The sequence below is a fragment of the Heterocephalus glaber genome, unplaced genomic scaffold, assembly GCF_053883595.1.
Source record: "Heterocephalus glaber isolate CG9 unplaced genomic scaffold, H.glaber_assembly_v1.0 deba00001553, whole genome shotgun sequence".
NCBI classification, from domain to species: domain Eukaryota; kingdom Metazoa; phylum Chordata; class Mammalia; order Rodentia; family Bathyergidae; genus Heterocephalus; species Heterocephalus glaber.
The window spans coordinates 51,614-76,331 of record NW_028258344.1 but is presented as its reverse complement, the minus strand read 5'-3'; the positions used below and the strand labels follow the sequence as shown (position 1 = coordinate 76,331).

At 36.8% G+C, this 24,718-nt stretch overlaps 1 protein-coding gene across 18 annotated transcripts in view; it reads left to right on the top strand.

Annotated features, from left to right (window-relative positions):
• Tmem68 (transmembrane protein 68) overlaps positions 1 to 24,331 on the top strand; it is a 59,039-nt gene extending 34,708 nt beyond the window's left edge. For 13 of the 18 annotated variants that reach the window (XR_015442676.1, XR_015442677.1, XR_015442678.1 and 10 more), the window contains one exon: positions 11,205 to 12,685. Coding sequence is in view for 12 of the 18 variants with exons in the window: in XM_087190314.1 (XP_087046440.1) it covers positions 11,205 to 11,309 (105 nt within the window). In the remaining 6 variants the exon portion in view is untranslated. Of the gene's footprint in view, positions 1 to 11,204; positions 12,686 to 23,951 lie in introns of those variants that run through there. The other 5 variants (XR_015442675.1, XR_015442672.1, XR_015442673.1 and 2 more) reach the window with 2 other exon arrangements.
• The last annotated feature ends 387 nt before the right edge of the window (positions 24,332 to 24,718 follow it).

The following is a 24,718-nucleotide window of genomic DNA, read 5'->3' as shown; positions in this document are numbered from 1 at the left end:
AAGATACCCACCAGGGAATAGCTGGGTCACATGGGACCTCTAGCCCTAGTTCTTTGAGTATCTCCATACTGATTTCCTCAGTGCTTGCACCAGTCTGCACTCCCACCAACAATGGAAAAGGGTTCCTTTCTCTCCACGCCCTTGCTAGCATTTGTTATTGGTTGATTTCTTGATAGCAGCCGTTCTTTCTGGGGTGAGGTGGAATCTCAGTGTTGTTTTCATCTGCATCTCTCGAGTGACCAGTGATGAACATTTTTTCATATATTTATTTGCTGCTTTTACTTCTTTGTCTGAGAACTCGCTGTTCATTTCAGCTGCCCATTTTTTAATTGGGTCTTTGAATTTGGGGGGGTTGATTTTTTTTTTCAATTCTTTATATATTCTCGATAGTAGTTCTTTGTCTGAGGTACAGGTGCTAAAATTTTTTTCCCACATTGTAGGTGGTCTCATAGCTTTGTTGGTGGTTTCTCTTGCTGTACAGAAGCTTTTTAATGAGATGAGATCCCAGTTGTTGATTCTTTGTGCCAGCTCCCATGCTCCTGAGGTTTAGTTCATAAAGTCTTTTCCTATGCCAATGTCTTCAAGAGTTCTACCTAACTTATCTTCCAGCAATTTTAGTGTTTCTGTCTTGATATTTAGATCTTTAATCCACTTTGATCTTAGTTTAGTGCATGATGATAGGTATGGGTCTACTTTTAATCTTTGGCAGATTGAAATCCAATTTTTCCAACACCATTTATTAAATAGGCTATCTTTCCTCCAGTGAGGGTGGTTGGCTCCTTTATCAAAGATGATGTGGCTGAGTATGTCTGGAGTTGTTTCTGCATCTTCTAATTGATTCCATTGATCCATGGGTCTGTTTCTTTGCCAGTACCATGCTGTTTTTATAACAGTAGCTTTGTAGTATAGTTTCAAGTTGGGGATTGTGATAACACCCAGCCATGTCTCTGTTGCCTAGAATTGCTTTTGCTATTCTAGGTCTCTTCTGGTTCCAAATGAATTTTTATATTGTTTTCTCTAGTTCTGTGAAGTATATTGTTGGAATTTCAATTGGCATTGCATTAAACCTATATAGTAATTTTGGAAGTATGGCCATTTTCACTATATTGGTTCTTCTTACCCAGGAACAAGGGATGTTTTTCCATTTTCTTATATCCTCCTCAATCTCCTTTTTAAGAGTGCTGTAGTTTTCAGTGTAGCAGTCTCTTCCTTCCTTTGTCAGGTTGATTCCTAGATATTTCATTTTTTTGGATGCTGTTGTAAAAGGAATTGTTTCCCAAATTTCTCTCTCAATGAGTCTGCTATTTTTGTATAAGAAGGCTATTGTTTTTTGAATGTTGACCTTATATCCACCTACTCTATTGAATCTGTCAATTAGGTCTAGAAGACTTTTGACCGAGTTTTTTGGATCTTCTATGTAAAGTATCATATCATCAGCAAATAATGACAGTTTCACTTCTTCCTTTCCTATCTTTATTTCTTTTATTTCTTTCTCATTTCTAATTGCTGTGGCTAATGTTTCTAGAACTATATTGAACAGGAGTGGTGATAGTGGGCATCCTTGTTTTGTTCCTGATTTTAGTGTGAAAGTTTTCAGTTTTTGACCATTTAGTATGGTGTTGGCTGTTGGTTTTTTGTAGATAGATAGCCTTAATCAGGTTGAGATAAAGACCTTCTATTCCAATTTTCTGTAGCGTTTTAATCATGAATGGGTGTTGGATTTTGTCAAATGCCTTTTCTGCATCTATTGAGATGATCATATGTTTTTTGTCCTTAACTCTGCTAATATAGTATATTACATTTATTGATTTATGAATGTTGAACCATCCTTGCATCCCTGGGATAAATCTGACTTGGTCAGGGTGTATGATCTTCTTGATGACACTCTGTATTGTTTGCCAGTATCTTGTTGAGGATTTTTGCATCTATGCCTATTAGGGAGATTGACCTGTAGTTCTCTTTTTGGGTTGGGTCTTTCCCTGGTTTTAGAATCAAAGTAACACTTGCTTCCCTTTCAATTTCCTTGATGAGTTTAAAGAGTAATGGTGATAGTTCTTTAAATGTCTTGTAGAATTCAGCAGTGAAGCCATCAGGACCTGGGCTTTTCTTTGTTGGTAAATTTTTTATTACATTTTCAATTTCACTCATTGTAATTGGGGTGTTTATAATTTCTATATCTTCCTCATTTAACTTTGGTAATTCCTATGTATCTAGGAATGTGTCCATTTCTTCTGTGTTTTCCATTTTATTAATAGTCCAGTTTCTCAAAGTAGATATTGATGATCCTCTGGATTTCTGCTGGGTCTGTTGTGACTTCACCATTTTCCTTCTTAATTGCATGGATTTGAGCCTTTTCTTTCCTTTTTTTTCGTAAGGTTGACTAAAGGTTTATCAATTTTATTTATTCTTTAGAAAAAAACAACTCTTTAATTCATTAATTTTTTGTATCTTTCTCTTAGTCTCCATTGCATTGATAACTGCTCAGATCTTTATAATTTCCTTTCTTGTATGAGCTTTGAGTTTGTTATGCTCTTCTTTTTCGAGGAGCTTGAGGTTCTGCATTAGGTTATTTAACTGAGTTCTCTCTGCTTTCCTAGTATGGGCATTGACTGCTATGAATTTCTTGTGTAGAACTGCTTTCATTGTGTCCCATAGATTCCTGTATGTTGTACTGGCATTATCATTTACTTGTAGAAACTGTCTGATTTCTTCTTTAATTTCCTCTGTGACCCATTAGTTGTTCAGGAGGGTGTTATTCAATTTCCATGTGTTTGTGGGAGTTTTGCGGTTTCTTATGTTATTGACCTCCAATTTTATTACACTATGGTCTGATAATATACAGGGCATAACTTCACTTCTTTTACATTTACTTAGACTTGTTCTATGAGCTAGAATGTGGTCTATTTTGGAGAATGACCCTTGAGCAGCCGAAAAGAATGTGTATTCTGATTTTGTGGGGTGGAACACTCTGTAAACATCTGTTATGTCCATTTGTTCAATAGCTTGGTTCAGTTCTAGAATTTCATTGTTAATTTTTTGTCTAGATGATCTGTCTATTTGTGATAGTAGGGTATTCAGGTCCCCCACTACAATTGTATTAGTGCTTCTTTGGTTTTTCATGTCCATTAATTTTTTTTTTGTATAGTTGGGGGCATTTGTATTTGTTGCATAAATATTTATGGTTGTCATCTCTTCCTCTTGGATTATTCCCTTCATAAGAATGTAGTGACCATCTTTGTCTCTCTTAAGTAGTATTGGTATGAAATGTACATTTTCTGCAAATAAGATTGCTGCGCCTGCTTTTTTCTGGGTTCCTGTGGTGTGAACTGTTTTCCATCCTTTTACTTTCAGTCTATGAATTTCTTTTTGAGTTAGGATTGTTTCTTGTATATAGCACATTGCTGGATTTTGCTTCTTAATCCATTCTGTCAGTCTATTTCTTTTGATTGGTGAATTGAGGCCATTAATATTGATAGTTATAATTGGATAGAGATTGACTCATCCTTGTCATGATGTTTTACTGTTGTTGGCTCTTTTGTTTCTTATTTTTCCCCCCTTTCCCTTTAGTGTCTTACCTTGCCTGGTGGCTTCCCTCTGTTGGGCCTCATGGAGTTGTGACCTTCATTGTCTTTTTCTAGGATATTGCTTAGAATTGTTTGGAGTACTGGTTTGGTGTTCATGAAATTTCTCAGGTGTTCTTTGTTGTGGAAGTATCTAATTTCCCCATTGATTTTGAAAGATAATTATGCAGGATACAACTAAGTTGGAATTTATTTTCTTTTAGGGCTTGAAATACTTGACTCCAGGTTCTCCTTGATTTGAGGGTTTGTGTTAAGTCTGCTGTGATTCTGTGGGCTTTCCTTTGTAGGTGATTTGTTTCTTTAATCTAACTGCCTGTGGGATTTTGTTCTTCTGTTGGGTTTCTGGGATCTTGACTATTACATGTCTAGGTGTGGATTTTTTTTGATCATGGCTAGTTGGAGTTCTATATGCCTCACTTATCTGTATGTCCAATTCTCTACCTCTGTCTGGGAAGTTTTCTATTATTACTTCTGTGAGCAGTTTTTTTATGTCAATTGTACTGTCTCCTGTTTTTTCGTAGACTCCTATCAGTCTTATGTTGTTCTTTTTTGGATCATCTAGCAGCTGTTGGATTGATTTCTCGTGGTCCCTTACTATTTGTAAGAAATCTCTGATTTCATGGTCCTTAACTGCAATCCTGTCTTCTATATCTAATATTCTATCTTCAGATTCCCTTAATTTGTTCTGTATGGTTTCAATGGAGTTTTTAATCTCCTGGATATCTGTTTGACTCTGTATCGTGGATTCCATTTCTTTGTTATGTTGGGTGATCGTGGTTTCCATTTCTTTCTTAGGCTGGACATTCATGGCTTCCAGCATATTTCTGAGCTCATCTATTTTTTATCTGTTTCTGTTCTAGAGCCTCTAATCATGTCTTTCACTCTGCTCACCGTCTCTGTAGTTATCTGGGAGATTATGTCTGTTTTGAATTTTTCTAAAGCCTCATTCATCTGTTTTGTTACCTCCTGTGCCATCAGTTCAGGGTGTCCAGGTGGGTGATTATCAGATTTTTCCACCTCGTTTCCCCCAGAATTTGCCTTTTGTGCAGTGGAAGTTGCCTTACTTAAATGTCTTCGCATTTTTGTTTTTGGTACTATCCTTGGTTTAGTTCATGGGTTCATACTTTGAAGTTGCTTACTGTAAGTATCATTGTTGATGTATTTAGAACCCTTATGGAATGATTGCTTCTCAGAAGTGTCTTCCAGATATAGCTGGCCTTTAGGTTTTGAGTCTCTAATGGCTCTGAGGCTGTCTCATTTTCATTGTACCAGGAAGGACAACTGATTAGATCAATCACAACACCTTAGCCCAAGTGATACAATTAGCAACACAATAGCATCGAGTACCTCTTAGAAAATGAGAATTTGTGGTAGTTATTAATCTATCACCTTTAACTGTGTGAATTAAATCAAAATCAAGGACCAACTCAACAAATGTTTATAGTGAATAAACTCTTCAATATGGCAACTTTACCCTTCGGAATGAGGAGTGAGAAGGAGTTGGGGAGGGAGGGATAGGTAGGTAGAAGGATAGGGGAACGTTAGCAGTGAGGCCAGTGGACACAGGAGAGAGAAGGAAAGAGAAGAAAAGAAAAATGAAGAAATACGGATTATGGCCTGAACAGGAACACAAAAGGAGATGAAGAACGATGTGGGACAGCAAGGGGGTGGGGGAGAAAAGAGAAAAATAAAACATTTTTAAAGTGTAGATAAAGAAGGAAAAAAATTAAAAATAAGAGCAAAAAAAATAGTGTAATTTTGAAAATAACAAATAAAAGATGAAAATGCAGGGCCTCCTTCAGGGTATGTCTCTTCTGTCCCAGTAGACAACGTGGGCAAAAGTGTGCAGTTGTAAGTCAATGAGTCTCATTAAGCCAGTCACAGACCTGTGAGATTCTGGAAGATTTCTGGCTGCAAGTCCCAAGTTGAGCTCCCTGTCCTCCTGCAGGGTTGAACTGCACAAGGTTCTATTGCAGGTTCCAGCTCCCTTTCCCCTGGAGATAGTCCATGTTCTGATGGGAGGTGATGATCCTTCTGACTTACCAATTACAGTGGTCTGGTGTGCCTTTACTGCAGAGATTCTATTCACTTTTCCAGTGGGCTTCAGTTATCATCAGGTAGCCTGAGAGAGGCCCTCTTGTTCACTTCTGCAGTTCAGGACAATGGCCTTTATGTCCCCCTGTGCCTTTGTAGTGTGGAACCAGGTAGCTGCACAGCCAAGACGCCAAGGCAGGCGGGCAGGGACTGGAACTGTTGTTCTAGGTGCCCACACGGCTCCACAGGCGGCTGGTGGTTGTGCCCGGGTGGTCCTTACAAGCCCTTGGTCCCAAGTGGGCATAGCCAGCTCGGCAGAGCTGGGCTCAGTGAGTCCTGGGCGTTCTGCTCCCCACATGGCTCTACCTGCTCGGCTCCATGGGTGGCTGGTGGGCCACATTTTCTTTATGAATTCATCTGTTGATGGGCATTTAGATTATTTCTACTTGTGTCTACTTTTTGGCTACTGTGAATAATGCCACAGTGAATACAACTGTGCAAATATCTCTTTCCTCTTTGAATTTTTTTTGTATGTGTATCCAGAAGTGAGATGCTAGATCATATGATAATTCTATTTTTAATTTTTCTTGGGACCTCTATGCTGTCTTCTACATTGGCTGTTACCATTTTACATTCTCGCATAGTATACCGGGGTTTTAATATCACTATATCTTTGTTGGTTCTTGTTACTTTGTTTTGTTTTTAAGTTTTAGTAGTGGCCATCCTAATGAGTGTGATGTGATATCTCATTTTGATTTTGATTTGTATTTTGCTAATGATTAGAGAGATTGAAAATATCTTTTCATATACATGTTAACCACTTGTTATGTAGATAGTTCTGCAAAGAATATCTATTCAATCACTTGCCCAATTTTCAGTTGAGTTGCCTATTTTGTTGATTGTAGAACTTCCTCATACACCCTATGTGTTAGCCCTGTATCAGATATATGTGATTTGCCAACATTTTCTCCCACTTTGTTGATTGTGTTCTGTGATATGCAGAAGTTTAAATTTGTTGTAGACCCATTTGTTTCTTCTTACTTTCTGTGCTTTTAAAGTGTGCTATCATTACCAAGCCCAATGTTATGAAGCTTTAAGATCTTATGTTTTGGTCTTTGATCTTTTTTAAGTTAATTTTTGGATACTGTGTAAGGTCCACATTTCTTTATACATTCTTTCACTTATGAGTATTGAATTTTTCCCAGAACCATTTCAGAAGAGCCTGTACTTTTCCTATTGTGTGGTCTTGACACTTGTTGAAGATAATTTGGGTGTATAATATGGTTTACTTCTGGGTTCTATCCTATTTCTATGGGTCTTATTTGTCTGTCTTTATACCAGTAGAATACTATTTTGATTATTATAGTTTTTAATATCCTTTTACTTAGGAATTATGAATACTGTTGCTTTGTTCTTTTTCAAGATTGTTTTGCCTATTCTGATTGCAAATGAATTTTACAAATTACAAATGAATTTTAGAATTTCTTTTCTGTTTCTACAAAAAATGCCTTTGGGATTTTGATAGGGATTACATTGAATTTATATATTGCCTCGAGTAGTTTTTAATAATATTAAGTGTTCTAATTCTTTTTTTTTTTTTTTTGAGACAGGGTCTCACTATGTAGTTCAGGCTGGCCTTAAACTCATTGTGTATTCCAGGCTGGCTTTGAATTCCTAGCGGTCCTCCTGCCTCCTGAGTGCTGGGATTACAGGTGTGCACCAACACACCTGGCAAGTCTTTTAATTTTTGAACACAGGAAGTCTGTTTATTTTTGTTTTCCTTAATCTCTTTTAGTTTTACAGTTTCCAGCCTCCAAGTCTTTCTCCTCCTTAGTTAAGATTATTCCTAAATATTTTATTATTTTTTTATTACTATCATTTTATAATTTTGCCATTCTTTTGAGATTGTTTCTTTATTTTCTTTCCCTGTTTTATTTTTCACTGTTAGTATATAGAAACAGTTAATTTCATGTGTTTTTGTATATTGCAACTTTGTAGAATTTATTTTTTTTAAGCTTTAGGGTTTTCTACACAGAACATATCATTTGTAGAGCTCGTTTTTCCATATATACATAGTTTGATTTAATCCCCACATCAACCTTAGACCTTATAATTACTATTTTACACATGAGAAAACTGAGTATTTAGTCAGCATTGCCATGTTATTTATTCTGTGATGACAATGTACTGCAGAATCTCAGAGGCTTATAGTAGTAAAATTTACTTCTTGTTCATGTTATTTTTCCCCTGAGGCTCAGCTATAGCTTTGTCTGTGTCTTCATTGCTTTGAGATTCAGACTGAAAGGAGAGCCTCATGTGGGATTTGTGTGAGAGAGGGAAAGGTCAACAGTAGAACCACCATGAGATGGACCTTGAAGCTGCTCTTTGCAAGTGTCCACTCAATCCCACTAGCATTTTCTTGACCAACACAATCATAATAGACTTCAGTGAGGTGAGACCTGAAATCCTTCCACAGGGATGGTTAGGAAGAGAGGGTCCTGGCAGGCAGAAGGAATGAATAATACTCCCTGCTGTATGGGATTTAGCAAGTTCAGTCACTTAGAAAAGGATGTGCAGCTGCAGAAGCTCTAATATTACACTAGATGAGACTGTTTGTATGGAGCAGTTGATATGGAGGAAGTTTCATAAAAGTAATGTTAATGATATGGTATATGCTGTTTTGTTGTCTAGTTATTCAAATGGTTCATTAAGTTTACCCCAGTTTTGTTCTGTCCTATGCCCCAAAAGTAAAATCCTATGATGTATTCTTCAGACAGCATAACTCTTCTCTCATTAGTGCCTTCCTAAGAGCTGCTTGGGCTCAGAGCTACACTAGGGCTCTGAACTGGCCCTTTGTTGTTACTTTTGCCCACATACTTTGTTGCTAATGTATCATAATTCTTTGCCACTCCCCAAAGTATGCATTCTTCTTTAGGATGTAATTGAATTATATTTTGTTCTTCTACATTTTTTCCTTCCTATCTATTAGGATTTAAGTGGTTCAGAGCTAGATAGGAACAATTTTTTTTCAAAAGCTATTTTTTAATGGTCAAAATAAACTGTAAGAGAGAGAAAAAATCCTGGACTGAAAGTGCAAGGATCTGAGTTCTAATTCTTGCTGTGCCACTAGACAGGTAAGGCACATTCTTATGTAAATTGACATTGAACTAAAATATACTTGAAATCAAGAACATTTGAAATTCTTCTTTTGTGAATATATTATGATGCTTTTCCAATCTTCATTATTAATAATATAAGCACAAACTATAGCATAATAACCCTAGAATTATCACAGATTTGTAATTATTAACATCCAAATTAATATTTATATATAGAAATAAAAACTCACTTTTAAAAATGGGTGATAGTCTGTTCAGGCATTTGTGGAGAAGAATCATTTTAAGCACCATCTAAACATAAATTAAAATATGCTGTAATAGTGTTGAAGAGGGCACTAGGGATATTTCCTAAATGTTTTCACAGTCTTAGTCTCCCTGCTGTTCTGGTTCTATGTTTTCTGTGTCTATTTGTAGCTTTCTCCTTGTCTTTCTCAATATCTGTCTCTGTCTCTTTCTCTCTCTCTCTCTCTCTCTTCCTCTCTCTTCTCATACGTACACCAGCATCTACATGTAAGTACAGATTTATGTGTATATACATGTATTGCTAAGATGGAGAGAAATGGAAAGAAGTGGATAGATTTGAGTCTTATTCAGGGGTAACACTAATGGGTTTTTCTCATGGATTCTTTTTACGAATGACAATTGTGATTCTCTTAATTGGCTGAAGTTGTGTTAGTGTCATTTGAGAGGAAACTCAGAAAAGGACAAAATAAGAAGGAAAATGTCAATTTAGTCTTAAATTAGGCATGTTGAATTTGAGGTCCCTTTAAAACATCCAAAGGAAGTTATATTGAAGCTAGGAGGACTGCAGATGAATGGTAGGTGAAGCTGTGAAAGTGAATGACATCACTGAGCCTTTGGAGAATAAGGCAATGCTTGCTTTTGGAAGAATGAAACTGCAAAAAGAAGTTAAAATCAAAACAGTGTCAGTTCCAGAAGCAGATGGCATTATAAGAAAGAAGTGGCCAATGATGATTATGAGGAAAAGTAAAATGGAAATTGAAAACATATCCATTGGGCTTAGTGACAGAAGGGGATCATCAGTGATCCTTGCAAGAATTGTATTTTCTTAATCCACGGCCCTCGTACTTCTTCACCCAAAAATTCTCCTTTGATACCTCATCATACTAAAAGTCTATACTCTTATCTCTTGATATTTAACTATGATTTAATTGAAATAATTTAAAAACCTTATATCACCCAGTTTTTGAATACCTGAAGCACCAGTGAAATAGACTGACTCATCATTCTTTAAATGGTTGTCTTCCTATTGTCTTTGTTCTTCATGCTGTTTTCTTCACCAGTATTAAGATCTCACTGACCTTTAAGGCCCAGGCCAAACTGTACCCTGTTGGTGTGACTGATCACTGCCCCCTCAGTGGGCTCTTCAGTCTGAACTTCTGAGTATTTTCCTTTCACCTTCCAGATGATACATATCACAAATGATCTCATATTTTACTTACTTTGTACTTGAGTCTTCCTATAAGCTTAATATCAGAGACTTGTTTGACTATCATTTTAGCTTTTAATACATCTAATATTTCCTGAATGAGTGAATGAATGAATAAATAAAATTTTAGAAATACACTTAATGGAAAATAACCTGTGTGTCAGTCACTTCGTGAGTGTGGTATGTGAAGATACCATTTGAAGTTCATTTAATCCTTTAATAACTATATGCATTAGTACTCATTTCACAGATGTGAAGTGACATATTTTAAAAATACATCTTTGAGTTAGAGTTTATTAGTTTAAGGGTTAGGATCTAAATTATATGTGTTCATGCATATACTATGTACATGTATAAATAAAAAAATTTAAATTGAAGTAAACTGATTTAAAAGTAAAAATTGTTGAAATTTGCCATTAATTTGGTGGAAAATAAATAGCTTTAGAAATTTCTTGCTATATTCTAATTAACTTTTCCATTGCTATAACTTAATGAAAATACCTATTGAACTCTATAAATTGAGGCAGCAAACTAAAGTATGTTAGTTCATTCTTTGTTTTCCTCATTTTTTCCTATTACATTAACTGATATAATTGTTCGGTGTGTAAGGTGATAAATGAAAAAGTTTATTATATTGGAGTTAATTAATGGCTGAAAAGGACTGAATCATCCATTTGTCTACTAGAAATTTTCTACTACTTATTTTCTTCTAATTTTTTTTCTTTAGTTCATTTTAACATGCTTATCACATGCAAGGCATTTCTGTGCTCACAAATGGAAAAATACTAAGATATATCTTGAGTTAATAGTTGGTATAGAGAATAGCCAAGTAGACAATAACTATAACTTAAAGGTTAATAAAATAAGTGTAAGAAATATGAATGAATCCACTGAGAAGGAAATCATTCATTCTGAGAGGAGATGGAGGCCAAATTAAGGAAGACTACTTGAAAGTAGTAGTACGTAAAATCTTTACATTATTACTAAAATAATAATGGTTTCCCTTTGTTTTCTTAATAGACCAAGAATGCTGTTCAAGCTTTGATTGATAAGCACCAAAGAATACCAGGAAACATTATGAGTGCTTTGTTAGAACGTTTTCATAAACAACAAAGGATCAATTAGAAGATGATTTAATTTATCTATATTAATATGTTTGTGGCTGTGGTACTGTCTTTTGAATTTTATAGGTCTTATAATTAGTATTTTTTAAAAATCATGTTAATAAGCATCTTTCTTAGAATTTGTTTAAATTTATATTGTCAATTTGTTTTGCAATTAATTGTCAAATTTAATCAGTAACTTATTACATGCCTCATAATTCAGCAAAATGATCATATTTCACTTGTATATTCTTAATAATGTATTATAAACATATAGATTTCTTGAAATTAAGTTCTTTAATACTAGCAATTTAGGTTAAGCAAACATTCCTGAATATTGTATCTAATTTTTGTATCTGTTGGACTGAACTAATTTTGAGAGAGGGTATAAACTAGGGTTTAGCATAGTTTGATGAGTTAGAAAAGAATGCTTTTATTTGTCCCTCTATCCCTTCATGGTTTTGGGTGCATCGTGTAATGTTTTTGTGCCTCCATAATTTTTTTTAAAAAACATGATAATATTATGGTGACAGTTTTTTTGTTTACTTTTTGGGGTACTGGGTCTTGTTAAGTGGCTAAGTTGCCTGGCCTGAGCTCCAACTTGCTATTGTCCTGCCTCAGCTTCCCAGAGTACTGGGATTATAGGTGTGCACCACCACACCTGCCTAGAATGTTACTTTTGAACTTGTTTATATTTACTGCAATTGATAATTGTCAAACCAGAAATATAACTGAATTAACTAATACCAAAATCCTCTAGGAGATATGTAGATATTTTATCCATCAGATGTTCAAATTATTTGGATAGGTATGTCCAGATGCCAAGCACAGTGAAAAAGATGTACTGTTTTTCAAACCAAATAAAAAGAAATTAGGTAAATTATAATTTCTAATTGTTTTTATAATTTATTATATTTTTAACAAGAGCCTGTAAACAAACCATAGGATGTGTTGTCAGCCCTTTAATACAACAGTTAGTAGCGCAAGAATAAAAATCACTATCATGCTCTGTCTTCCATGTTAGAAGCTGATTCTAGGTTGAGGAAAGCAAAACTAAAGAAAGTTTTGTTTTTGCTAGATATTGTAACTCATTCTGTTTGACTTTGAAACCAGTCAAATGGCATATTGTTTCCAAAAAACCACACACTTGAACAAAGAATTTATGTGAACACAAAGCCCTCTAAAAGTTAATGCCTTTTGAATTGTTGTCTCCTTGAAACTAATTTTTAAGAGTATTTAATTTTAAAAGTATCAAAAATCAAATGCAGTATCTCCTCTCCTTTTTAGATGTTAAGGTACTTGGGTTTTATATAGACTTTTGTATTACAAATGTATACTTCTGTGTAATGTATATAAAATTAATGTAAAAATAAAACTGAGTTATAGTTCATTGTGAAATTGTATATGTGATATTTTCTTAATATTTTAAACTCATTTTTAAAATTTTATTCTGCACACTTCTAATCAACAATCATGTCTTAGCCACAATGAATAATTAGTAAATACATTTCAATGAAAAAAGTCAATTTACATTTTTTTCTTCCTCCAGAATGTACAGTGTTTGGTTCAAAATGGATCAGCAGTTCTAGAATGGTTAGAGAATAAACAAAACTTTTGGGGAAATAGTTGGGTTTTAAACACTAATGAAAGAACCACATTTGTTGCTAATGTAGCAAAAGCTATTTTTAAAGTATGTAAAATTTACTGCATTACTTAAAACCTTTTTTGTTCCCTGATAACACTAATAGGTAGGCTTCCTATCTATAGTGATAAGGTCTTTATCTTTGTTTAAATCCCACTTAGAAGAATCAAGGAATACAACAAAATAGAGAAATATAAGTAATAATGGAAAGAGGATATATGGGGTTTGCCCCTTTTTTAGGCAGTGCTGACAGAATTTAATTAAAGCATAAAAGAACTTACCAGAAGCATGAACATGGTACACTTTTAGGGGAAATTTCTCATATCTTTTCAAAAAAACTTTAATTTTGCACCCCTTTCAAACTTACAACCTTGCAACATAGCCCCATGCACTTTTCACCTATATTCACCAATTGTGAATGTGTCTCATTTGTTTTACTCTCTAAATATTCTTTGCCCTCTGTCCACATACATAGCTACACATTTTTCTCTTCCTAATCCTCTGGTGATAAAGTGGTTTGTGTTGAGAAGTCTGCTGTGATTCTGATGGGCTTTCCTTTGTATGTGATTTGTTTCTTTTCTCTGACTGCTTGGAGAACTTTGTTCTGTTGAGTTTCTGGAATCTTAACAATTATATGTCTATGTGTAGATTTTTTTTGATCAAGACTATTTGGAGTCCTATATGCCTCACTTATCTGTATGTCAAGCTCTTTTCCGCTGCTTGAGAAGTTTTCTGCCATTATTTCTGTGAAGTTTTTTTTATGTCATCTGCACTCTCTCCTGTTTCTTCATTGACTCCAATCAGTCTTATATTATTCTTCTTTTGCATCATCTAGCAGCTGCTGGATTGATTTCTCATATTCCCTTATAATTTTGAAGCAATTTTTCTTTTCCTGGTCATTAATTGCAATCTGTATCTGAAATTCTGTCCTCACATTGGCTCATTCTGCTGTGCAGACTTTCAATGGAGTTTTTCATGTCCTGGAAATCTATTTGCATCTGTTTTATGGATTCCATTTGTTTCCTATGTTGGGATTCCATCATGTTCCTGAGCTCCTCTCTAGATTTATTAATCATGTCTTGCACGAGGAGCACAATTTCTCCTGTTATCTGAGAAATTATTTCTGATTTCATTTTTTTCAGATCTTTTGTTGCCAGTTCAGTGGGTCCAGGTGGTTGAGTATCAGAGTGTTCCATGTCATTTCCCTTTGGGGTTGCTGTAGGTGATCTGGAAGTCTGGTTTTGAGACTTATTTACGTGTTTTCTCATTTCGACTGGGGGGGGGGGAGGCCTGTTGGCGCCTGCACGGATTACCTCCTCTGACCTGGGAGAGGTGGGACGGGCGGGGAGCAGCGGTAGGGATGGTGGCCCAAAAGTCTTTTCCTCTGTGCTGGGAGCAGCGGGATGGTGGCTGGGAAGCCCCTTCCTCTGGACCAGGAGCAGTGGGAAGGTGGCTCAGAAGCCCCTACCTCTGGGCCAGGAGCAGCGGGACTCAGTACATTGGTTTGTTGGTCCGGTGTCCTCTGCGTCTTTGTAGCGTGGAACCAGGTGGCTGCACAGAGGAGCGGGGTGGGGGGTGTCCAGTGGCTTGTGGCCGGGGCGCGGGCTCATTTGGCGTGTTCCACACGACTAGCGACCTTGGTAGGGTATGCGCAGGCCTGGCTGTCTGTAGCAGGCTGATTGGGCATGTTCCGCATGACTCGCGACCTCCGTAGGGCATCCACTTTAACAATATTAAGTTCTCCAATCCATAAAAATGGGATACTTTTCCATTTCATATTGAGTTTTTATTAGAAGTAATGTGATAGGTTGAAAAAACGTTCAGTGATTTTGGGTGAAAAAAGGTATCTATAATGTTCAATATCTCATTGGTTCTGGAAGCTTAGAAGTCCAATAGTGTGGTGCCAGCATCTATTCAGCATCTGCTCAGCATCTGCTCAGCATCTGGCAAAGGCTTTCTTGCTGCACTGTAACATGGTGAAGGGCATCACGTGGCAAGGTAGAGGAGACAGTTATGTGTATTTAAAGTCTCTAGTACTTTTCCATTTCTAAAGAGATTTTTAATTTCATTGAACATTTTATTGTTTTGTGTATAACTGTTTCAACTCCTTTTTTACATTTATCCTTAAGTATTTTATTCTTTTTCATGCTATTATAAGTGGAATTATTTTTCTTATTTATAGTTCATTGTTACTCTATAGAAATGCAACTGATTTCAATTTGTTGATTTTATATTATCTTTGCTAAATTTATATATTAGCTATAACATGTTTTTCATTGTGTCTGCATGGAATCTATATATGGAGTTTTCAATTTTTTAAAAAATTCATTAAGATTATTGGCACATGTTGGGAGCAATGCTACATAATTCTAGGGAAAAATCACTTGAGTAGGCCTAGTTCTCCTGCCTACAGCCCAGCTAGGACATTCCAGACATAATTGCATTTTGGGCTCTGGCGACAACTGAGACCTCAGTGATTCCCCCCCCCCCCCCGCCCCCATGCTGCAATCTCCAGGACAAGACCACACCTGTGGGAGACGCCAGGGAGGAACCAAATCTTTATCTGCATAGTTTCTCATTGTTCTTAGATTTCCACTGCCCCCCAGCCTTTTGTTACACCTTGTTTATCCCAATGTGAAGTACTGAACTCTATATTTCACTTGTTACATTTGTTTCTCCCGATGTACTGAATAAAAGGTGCTGCAAGCTAGGGGGCTTTCGTCTTTGCTGCCCAGAGCAGCACTGATCAGACCCAAAGCTCAGCTTCTTCTCAGTCTCATTTGTCTACCTTTCCTGTAATTTGCCGTGTGCTGCCGTGGCTCGCAGGAGACTAGGACTTACTGCAGAGGTTCTGGTAACGTCCCCTTCCCCTGCTCCCTACAGGCACATTTTAGGTGTACAATATGATGACATTCATCATTGGGAATTTGTACCTTTACATGATATATCTTGGCTCTTATTTTTTTCTCCATTCCCCTGCCCTCCCTTCCACCCCTCCACCACTTCCTATTTACAAAAACTTTGTTTTTGTTTTTTCTTTTTCTCATATTTATTTCTTTCCCTTTCCTTACCCTTTTCACTTCCCCTTCCCCTTTCGGCCTTATCTTCCTATTTCATATTATCTATTATGCCATTTGATCCTTATTCACACTTTCAGTTTCTCACACCAGAGAAACTGTTCTGTATTTGCCCATGTGTGTCCTATTTATTTCATTTAAAAGCATGGCCTCAGTGTTCATCCATTTAGCTATAAATGTCTCTAGTTTCTTATTCTTTATGGCTGAGTAGAATGGAGTTTTCAACTTTTACGATCATGTTATCTATTAGCAATAATCTTATTACTTTTTGATTTGGATACATTTTATTTTTCATGCTTGTCTAATACCTCTGTCTAGAACTTCTGATATTACCTTGAATAGATGTGGTGAAAGCATACATCACCGATTCTGATTATTTTTTCACTTTCAAGGTGATGTTTATCTGCATGAATGTAACTGAAAGAGTTGTGAAAATCGTCAGACTCAAAACGGAGCAATTTGTGTTAATCTTAATTAAAAAATAAATTAATTAACCAGGCAGGATGGTGCACCCCATAATCCTAGCACCTGGGAGGCTGAGGCAGGAGGATTGCTGCAAGCTCAAGGTCAGCCTCCAACATAATATCGAGTTCAAGGCCAGCCTGAAGTACGTAGTGAGACTCTGTCCCAAAAAACTGAAATAAAATGAAAGAAGGAAAGAAGGAAGGAAGGAAGAAAAATGCAAGCCATGAAGCTGGGAAGTTATGAAGGAAGGGTTCTCATGCATGACTGCTTGATAGTAACTATCACAAAAAACTATGTGAGAATCACAGCCTTATACAAAAAGGTTTCCCAAGACATCTGCCCAATAATTGTTCACCTTTGAACTCACACCACTCTCGTCACTAATCCTTGTGGCCAAGGGATCGTTGTTGCAGAAGACCTCATGTAACCCTCTTCATGTTTCCCTTGGCCTCAGCCTCCCTGCACGCGCACAGTTCATGATGGCATACACACTGCCATCACAGTGCTGTTCCTCAATAAACATCTCACTTTAAAGAACCTCTCTGATGACTGTTTAGATTGACAGAATAGAAGTAAAGCACTAAACCTCTTTCATATTGCACACACTGACTTCCACACATCAAATTGACTTGTGATGTTGGAGTTATTTTCACATTCTGGGTGACTTTATGGTATTAGTTTAGATGATAATTCAATATCTGTGAACACATTTCTTTTATCTTTGTCAACATTTAATTCCCACTATTGCATATTATATATGTATATACTTATCATTTTTTGTATTAAATTCTTTTATTGTTACATTGTAGGTATACAACACAATTACATTTCTCATTGGGAATTGTACCTTTACATGATGCATCTTGGTTCTTATTTTTTCCCCATTCCTAGCCCTCCCTTCACGCCTTCCACCCTTCCCTATTTACAGAGACTTTATTTCCATTTTTTCCATTTCTCATCATTTTTCCTTTCCCTTCTTTCCTTTCCCCTGCCCCTCCCACTACCCCTACCCCTTTGGACCTTTTCTTTTTATTTTGCATTATCAATTATTCATTCTAATCATTGGTACATTTTAGGTATACAATATAATGACATTCCTCATTGGAAATTTGCACCTTTACATAGTCTCTCTTGGTTCTTATTTTTCACCCTTGCCCAGCCCTCCCTTCAACCCCTCCATTCCTCCCTATTTACAAAGATTTTGTTCCTATTTTTCATTTTCTCATATTAATCCCTTTCCCTTCTATCCTTTCCCCTAGCCCTCCCACTTCCTTCCCCTTTGCCCCTTTTCTTCCTATTTCACATTACCTATTATACATTTACTCCTTATTTACACTTTCAGTTTCTCACACCAGAGAAACTATTCGGTATTTACACATGTGTGTCCTGTTTATTTCACTTAAGAGTATTGCCTCAATGTGTATCCACTTAGCTATAAATGTCTCTCATTTCTCATTTTTTATGGCTGAGTAGTACTCCATTTTATTAAAAACCATCTTTTCTTTACCCAGTCTCCAGTTGATGGGCATTTGGGCTGTTTCCAAGTTTTAGCTATTACAAACTGTGCTGCTATGAACATGGGTGCACATATATCACTGTGGTATGATTCTTTGAATTCTTTGGGGAAGATCTCCACCAGTGGAATAGTGGGGTTAAATGGGACTTCCAGTCCTAGTTCTTTGAGGTATCTCCATACTGATTTCCACAGTGCTTGCACCAGTCTACACTCCCACCAGCAGTGGAGCAGGGTTCCTCTTTCCCCGCAGCCCTGCCAGCATTTGTTATTGGTTGATTTCATGATAGCAGCCATTCTTTCTTGAGTGAAGTGGAATCTCAGTGTTGTTTTCATTTGCATCTCTCGAAAGCCCAGTGATGATGAACAGTTTTTCATGTATTTCTTTGCTATTTCTACTTCTTTGTCTGAGAAATGTCTGTTCATTTCAGATGCCCATTTTTGAATTTGGTCTTTAAATTTGGGAAGTCTGATTTTATTAAGTTCTTTATAGATTCGAGATAGTAGACCTTTGTCTGAGGAAGAGCAGGTGAAGATTTTTTCCCACATTGTGGGTTGTCTCTTCACACTGCTGGTGGTTTCTCTTGCTGTGCAGAAGCCTTTTAAAAAGAAGAGATCCCATTTGTTGATTGTTCATGCTAGTTCACAGGCAACTGAGGTTTTGTTCATAAAAATCTATTCCTACACCGATGTCTTCAAGGGTTCTACCTAAGCTCTGTTCCAACTGGTTCAGAGTTTCTATTTTAATATTTAGACCTTTAATCCATTTTGATTTTAGTTTAGTGCATGGTGAGAGATACAGGTCTAGTTTTAATCTTTGGCAAGTTGAAGCCCAATTTTTCCAGCACCATTTATTAAAGAGGCTATCTTTCCTCCACTGAGGGTGTTTGGCTCCTTTATTGAAGATGAGATGGCTGAGTGTGTCTGGAGTTGTTTCTGCATCTTCTAATCTGTTCCACTGGTCCTCAAGTCTGTTTCTTTGCCAGTACCATGCTGTTTTTATCACAGTACCTTTGTAGTATAGTTGCAGGCTGGGGATTGTGATGCCCCCTGCCGTGTCTCTGTTACCTAGAATTGCTTTTGCTATTCTGGGTCTCTTCTTGTTCCAAATGAATTTTTGGATTGTTTTCTCGAGGTCTATGAAGTATGCTGCTGGGATCTCAATTGGAATTGCATTAAATCTATATAGCAGTTTTGGAAGTATAGCCATTTTCACTATATTAATCCTTCCTACCTAGGAGCAGGGGATGTCTGTCCATTTTCTGATATCATCTTCAATCTCTCTTTTCAGAGTGCCATAGTTTTCAGAGAAGAGGTCTTTGATTTCTTTCGTTAGGATGATTCCTAGGTATTTCAGTTTTTTGGATGCTATTGTGAAAGGAATTATTTGCCCTATTTCTCTCTCAGTGAGTCTGTCATTGGTGTAGAGGAAAGCTATTGATTTTTGTGTGTTGACCTTGTAACCAGCTACTTGACTGAATTTGGTCATTAAGTCTAGAAGACTTTTGGTGGAGTTCTTGGGGTCTTCTATATAGAGTATCATATCATCTGCAAATAATGACAACTTGACTTCTTCATTACCTGTCTTTATTCCTTTTATTTCTTTCTCTTGTCTAATTGCTGTGGCTAATGTTTCCAGAACTATATTGAACAAGAGAGGTGATAGTGGACATCCTTGTCTTGTTCCTGATTTTAGTGTGAAGGATTTCAGTTTTTGACCATTTAGTATGATATTGGCTGTTGATTTTTCATAGATGGCTTCTATCAGTTTGAGGTAGAGGCCATCTATTCCAATTTTTTGTAGGGTTTTTATCATAAATGCATGTTGGATTTTGTGAAATGCTTTTTCTGCATCTATGGAGATAATCATATGGTTTTTGTTCTTGGCTCTATTGATATAGTGTATTACATTGATTGATTTTCGTATATTGAATGATTCCTACATCCCTGGGATGAATCCCACTTGATCAGGGTGTATGATCTTCTTGATGATCTTCTGCATTCTGTTTGCCAGTATCTTATTAAGGATTTTTGCACCTATGTTCATTAGTGAGATTGGCCTATAGTGCTCCTTTTCAGTTGGATCTTTCTCTGCTTTGGGGATCAAGGTGATGCTTACTTCCAAGAATGAATTTGGGAGTATTGCTTCCCTTTCAATTTCATTGAAGAGTTTAAACAGTAGTGGCAGCAGTTCCTCTCTATATGTCTTGTAGAATTCAGCAGTGAAGCCATCAGGGCCTGGGCTTTTCTTAGTTGATAAGCTTTTAATTACATTTGCAATTTCATTGGTTGATATTGGGTTGTTCAGAATTTTTAGGTCTTCTTTGTTCAACTTTGGTAATTCATATGTATCTAGGAATCTGTCCATTTCTTCTGTGTTGTCCATTTTATTGGCGTATAGGTCCTGGAAGTAGGTATTGATGATCCTCTGGATTTCTGCTGGGTCTGTTGTGATTTCACCCTTTTCATTCCTCATTGCATGGATTTGGGCCTTTTCTTTCCTTTTTCTGACAAGGTTGGCTAAAGGTTTGTCAATTTTGTTTATTCTTTCAAAGAACCAACTCTTGGCTTCATTGATTTTTTTGTGTCATTCTCTTAGTCTCCATTGCATTGATTTCTTCTCTGATCTTTATAATTTCCTCCCTTGTATGAGCTTTGGGGTTATCCTGCTCTTCTTTTTCTAGAAGCTTGAGGTTCAGCATCAGGTTGTTTAATTGGGCTCATTCTGTTTTCCTAATATGCATATTCACTGCTATGAATTTCCCTCATAAAACTGCTTTCATTGTGTTCCACAGATTCCGATATGTTGTATTGTCATTGTCATTTATTTGAAGGAACTGTCTGATTTCTTTTTTAATTTCCTCTGTGACCCATTGGTTATTCAGAAGTGTGTTGTTCAATTTCCACGTGTTTATGAAATTTTTTGAGTTTCTTTTGCTATGGATCTCCAATTTCATCGCACTATGGTCTGATAATATACAGGGGATAACTTCAGTTCCTTTGCACTTACTTAAACATGTTCTATGTGTGAGTATGTGGTCTATTTTTGAGAATGACCCATGTGCAGCTGAGAAGAATGTGTATTCTGATTTTGTGGGGTGGAACACTCTGTAAACATCTGTTAAGTTCATTTGTTCAAGAGTTCAGTTGAGTTCTAGTGTTTCATTACTTATTTTTAGTCTAGTTGATCTGTCTATTTGTGACAGTGGGGTGTTGAGGTCCCCCACTGCAATTGTATTAGTGCATATATGACTTTTCATGTCCCTTAGTATTTGTTTTATATAGTTGGGTGCACTAGTGTTTGGTGCATAGATATTTATGATTGTCATCTCTTCCTGTTGGATTGTTCCCTTTACAAGGATGTAGTGTTCTTCTTCATCTCTCTTAATCAGTGTTGGTTTGAAATCTACTTGATATGCAAAGAGGATAGCTACTCCTGCTTTTTTTCAGGTTCCTGTCACATGCAGTATTGTTTTCCACCCTTTAACTTTCAGTCTATGAGTTTCCTTTTGAATTAAGTGTGTTTCTTGTATGAAGCATATTGTTGGATTTTGCTTCTTGACTCATTCTGCCAGTCTATTTCTTTTGATTGGTGAATTGAGACCATTAACATTGATGGTTATAACTGAAACGTATTGACTTGTCATTGCCATGACTTTTTCTTTTTGTTGGGTTCTCCCCCTTTCCATTTAATTTCTTGTCATGTCAGATGGGTTCATTCTGCTTTGCTTCCTGGGGTTGTGATCCTCAATGTCTGTTCCTAGGATATTGTGTAAAGTTTTGTGGAGTGCTGGTTTGGTATTCACAAAGTTCCTAAGGTGCTCTTTGTCATGAAAATTTCTTATTTCTCCATCCATTTTGAAAGACAGTTTTGCAGGGTACATCAATCTGGGTTGGAGGCTGTTTTCTTTTAGGATGTGGAATACGTCACTCCAAGCTCTTCTTGCCTTAATGGTTTGTGTTGAGAAGTCTGCTGTGATTCTGATGGGCTTTCCTTTCTATGTGATTTGTTTCTTTTCTCTGACTGCTTGGAGAACTTTGTTCTTCTGTTGTGTTTCTTGAATCTTAACAATTATATGTCTATGTGTAGATTTTTTTTGATCAAGGCTATTTGGAGTCCGATATGCCTCACTTATCTGTATGTCAAGCTCTTTTCCCCTGCTTGGGAAGTTTTCTGCCATTATTTCTGTGAAGAGATTTTTTATGTCATCTCCACTCTCTCCTGTTTCTTCATTGAGCCCAATGAGTCGTATGTTATTCTTCTTTGCATCATCTAGCAGCTGCTGGATTAATTTCTCAGGGTCCCTTATAATTTGGAAGCAATTTTTCTTTTCCTGGTCACTAATTGCAATCTTATCTTCTATATCTGAAATTCTGTCCTCACATTGGCTCATTCTGCTGTGCAGACTTTCAATGGAGTTTTTCATGTCCTGGAAATCTATTTGCATCTGTTTTATGGATTCCATTTGTTTCCTATGTTGGGATTCCATCATGTTCCTGAGCTCCTCTCTAGATTTATTAATCATGTCTTGCACTAGGGGCACAATTTCTCCTGTTATCTGAGAAATTATTTCTGATTTCATTTTTTCCAGATCCCCCTTTGTTGCCAGTTCAGTGGGTCCAGGTGGTTGAGTATCAGAGTGTTCCATGTCATTTCCCTTTGGGGTTGCTGTAGGTGATCTGGAAGTCTGGTTTTGAGACTTATTTACGTATTTTCTCATTTAGACTGGGGCAGGGGTCTTTTAGCACCTGCACGGATTACCTCCTCTGATCTGGGTGAGGTGGGACAGGGGCCAGGAGCAGCGGTAGGGATGGTGACCCAAAAGCCCTTTCTTGTGGGCTGGGAGCAGCAGGAGTGATGGTGGCTAGGAAGCCCCTTCCTCTGGACCAGGAGCAGTGGGATGGCAGCTCAGAAGCCCCTTCCTCTGGGCCAGGAGCAGCGGGACAGAAGGTGGCCCAAAAGCCCTTTCCTCTGGGCTGGGAGCAGCAGGAGTGATGGTGACTGGGAAGCCCCTTCCTCTGAACCAGGAGCAGTGGGACAATGGCTCAGAAGCCCCTACCTCTGGGCCGGGAACAATGGGACTCAGTACCTTGGTCTGGTGGTCTGGTGTCCTCTGCATCTTTGCAGTGTAGAACCAGGTGGCTGCCTGTCTGCAGCGGGGTGATTCAGTATCTTCCACAGGATTCAGGACCTCAATAGGGCATGCACAGACCTGCCTGTCTGCAGCAGGCTCTATATATACTTAAATTATTATTACCTCTTTTCTAATATGAGCTGGATATTTGACAGATTATTTGAACCTGTAAATGTATATATTTTATTTCTGAATGATTTCTGTTTTGTTTTTAGTCTTTAAATTTTTAAATTGTAAAATATATGAAATTTCTAAAATGAGTATAAGGTGTATGTACCTCTGACTTTAATTTTTCTTTCTTATTTTTTTGTCAATTTCTTTTTTCTTCCTATTTATATTTATTTTTTCTTTGTGTTTATTTATTAAATAAAGACATTTTATATATATATATATATTTTTTTTTTTAGTAGTTTCTGCTCTTATCTCTTTCCTTTTTCCTTTAACATTTTTAGGTTTAATTTGTTGACTATAACTTTTTAAACTGGATACTTGGGTTGTTGGTCTTTTTAGCCTCTCATTTCTTTTATATTAATTTAAAGAAATAAATTTCTTTCTAAGCTTTGCTTTACTAAATTTTTTCACAAATTTTGATGACATTTGTGGGTGTGTGTGTGTTTGTGTATGTGTGTTGAGTATCAAACTCAGGACCTTGTACATGGTAAGCCCACCAATGAGCTACCTCCTTAGTCTCAATGTCATTCTTTAAATGATTCTATTAAAAATGTGCCATATTTTTATTATATTTTTCTTTATTTCCTTCCTTGATAATGAGGTAACTAGGAATACATTGCTTAATTCCCCATTTTAAAATTTTCTCATTTTTTGTTTTTAGTTATTTCTAGCTTCATTATATGATAATTGTCAGACCCCAGACCACGCAGAAGAGAAAAACCTCCCAGGTAATGCAGTATCATATCCTGCAAGGTGCAAAGGATAACAGGAAGCCAAGGTCCAGGTTCCAGATAAGCAGCCTGCCCCACGCAGCAACATCTGCAGTTCCAGGTACCCCTGGAGACCACCAGACTTTCTCTGCCCCAGAACAAAAGACTTCCTCCACTCCAGGACAAAATTTTCCATTCCTCCTGGCACTACCCCTCCCCTACCCAAATTCCCCTATAAAGTTTCCCCTTGCCCAAGACCCCAGGATCACCAGCTTTGTTGCCCTTGACTAGCCTGTACCAGGCTGAAAATAAAACCTTGCTTGTTGCTTCATTTTTGCCTGTTCTGGTGGTCTTGGTCATGCCTCAGTTTACTCTAACAATAATCAATGAACATAGTTGAAGGATTTTAATCATTTGGAATTTACTTAATGACCTAGCATATAGTTAATATTTGTCAAATGTTCTATGGACACTGACAAAGAATTTTAACTGTTTCAGTCTTGCAAGTAATGTTTTATACATGTCATTAGGTTAACTTTGTGAATTGTGCTGTTCAAATCTCCTGTGTCCGTGGATTTGTTCATGTCTCATTTTAGTCTTATATATTTGGAAGCCATGATATTGTTGTTATCATTGTTTGGTTGGTTGTTTTTTTGACACAGGGTCTTGCTATGTAATCTAAGCTGGCCTCAAACTTGACATCCTCCTGCCACAGCCT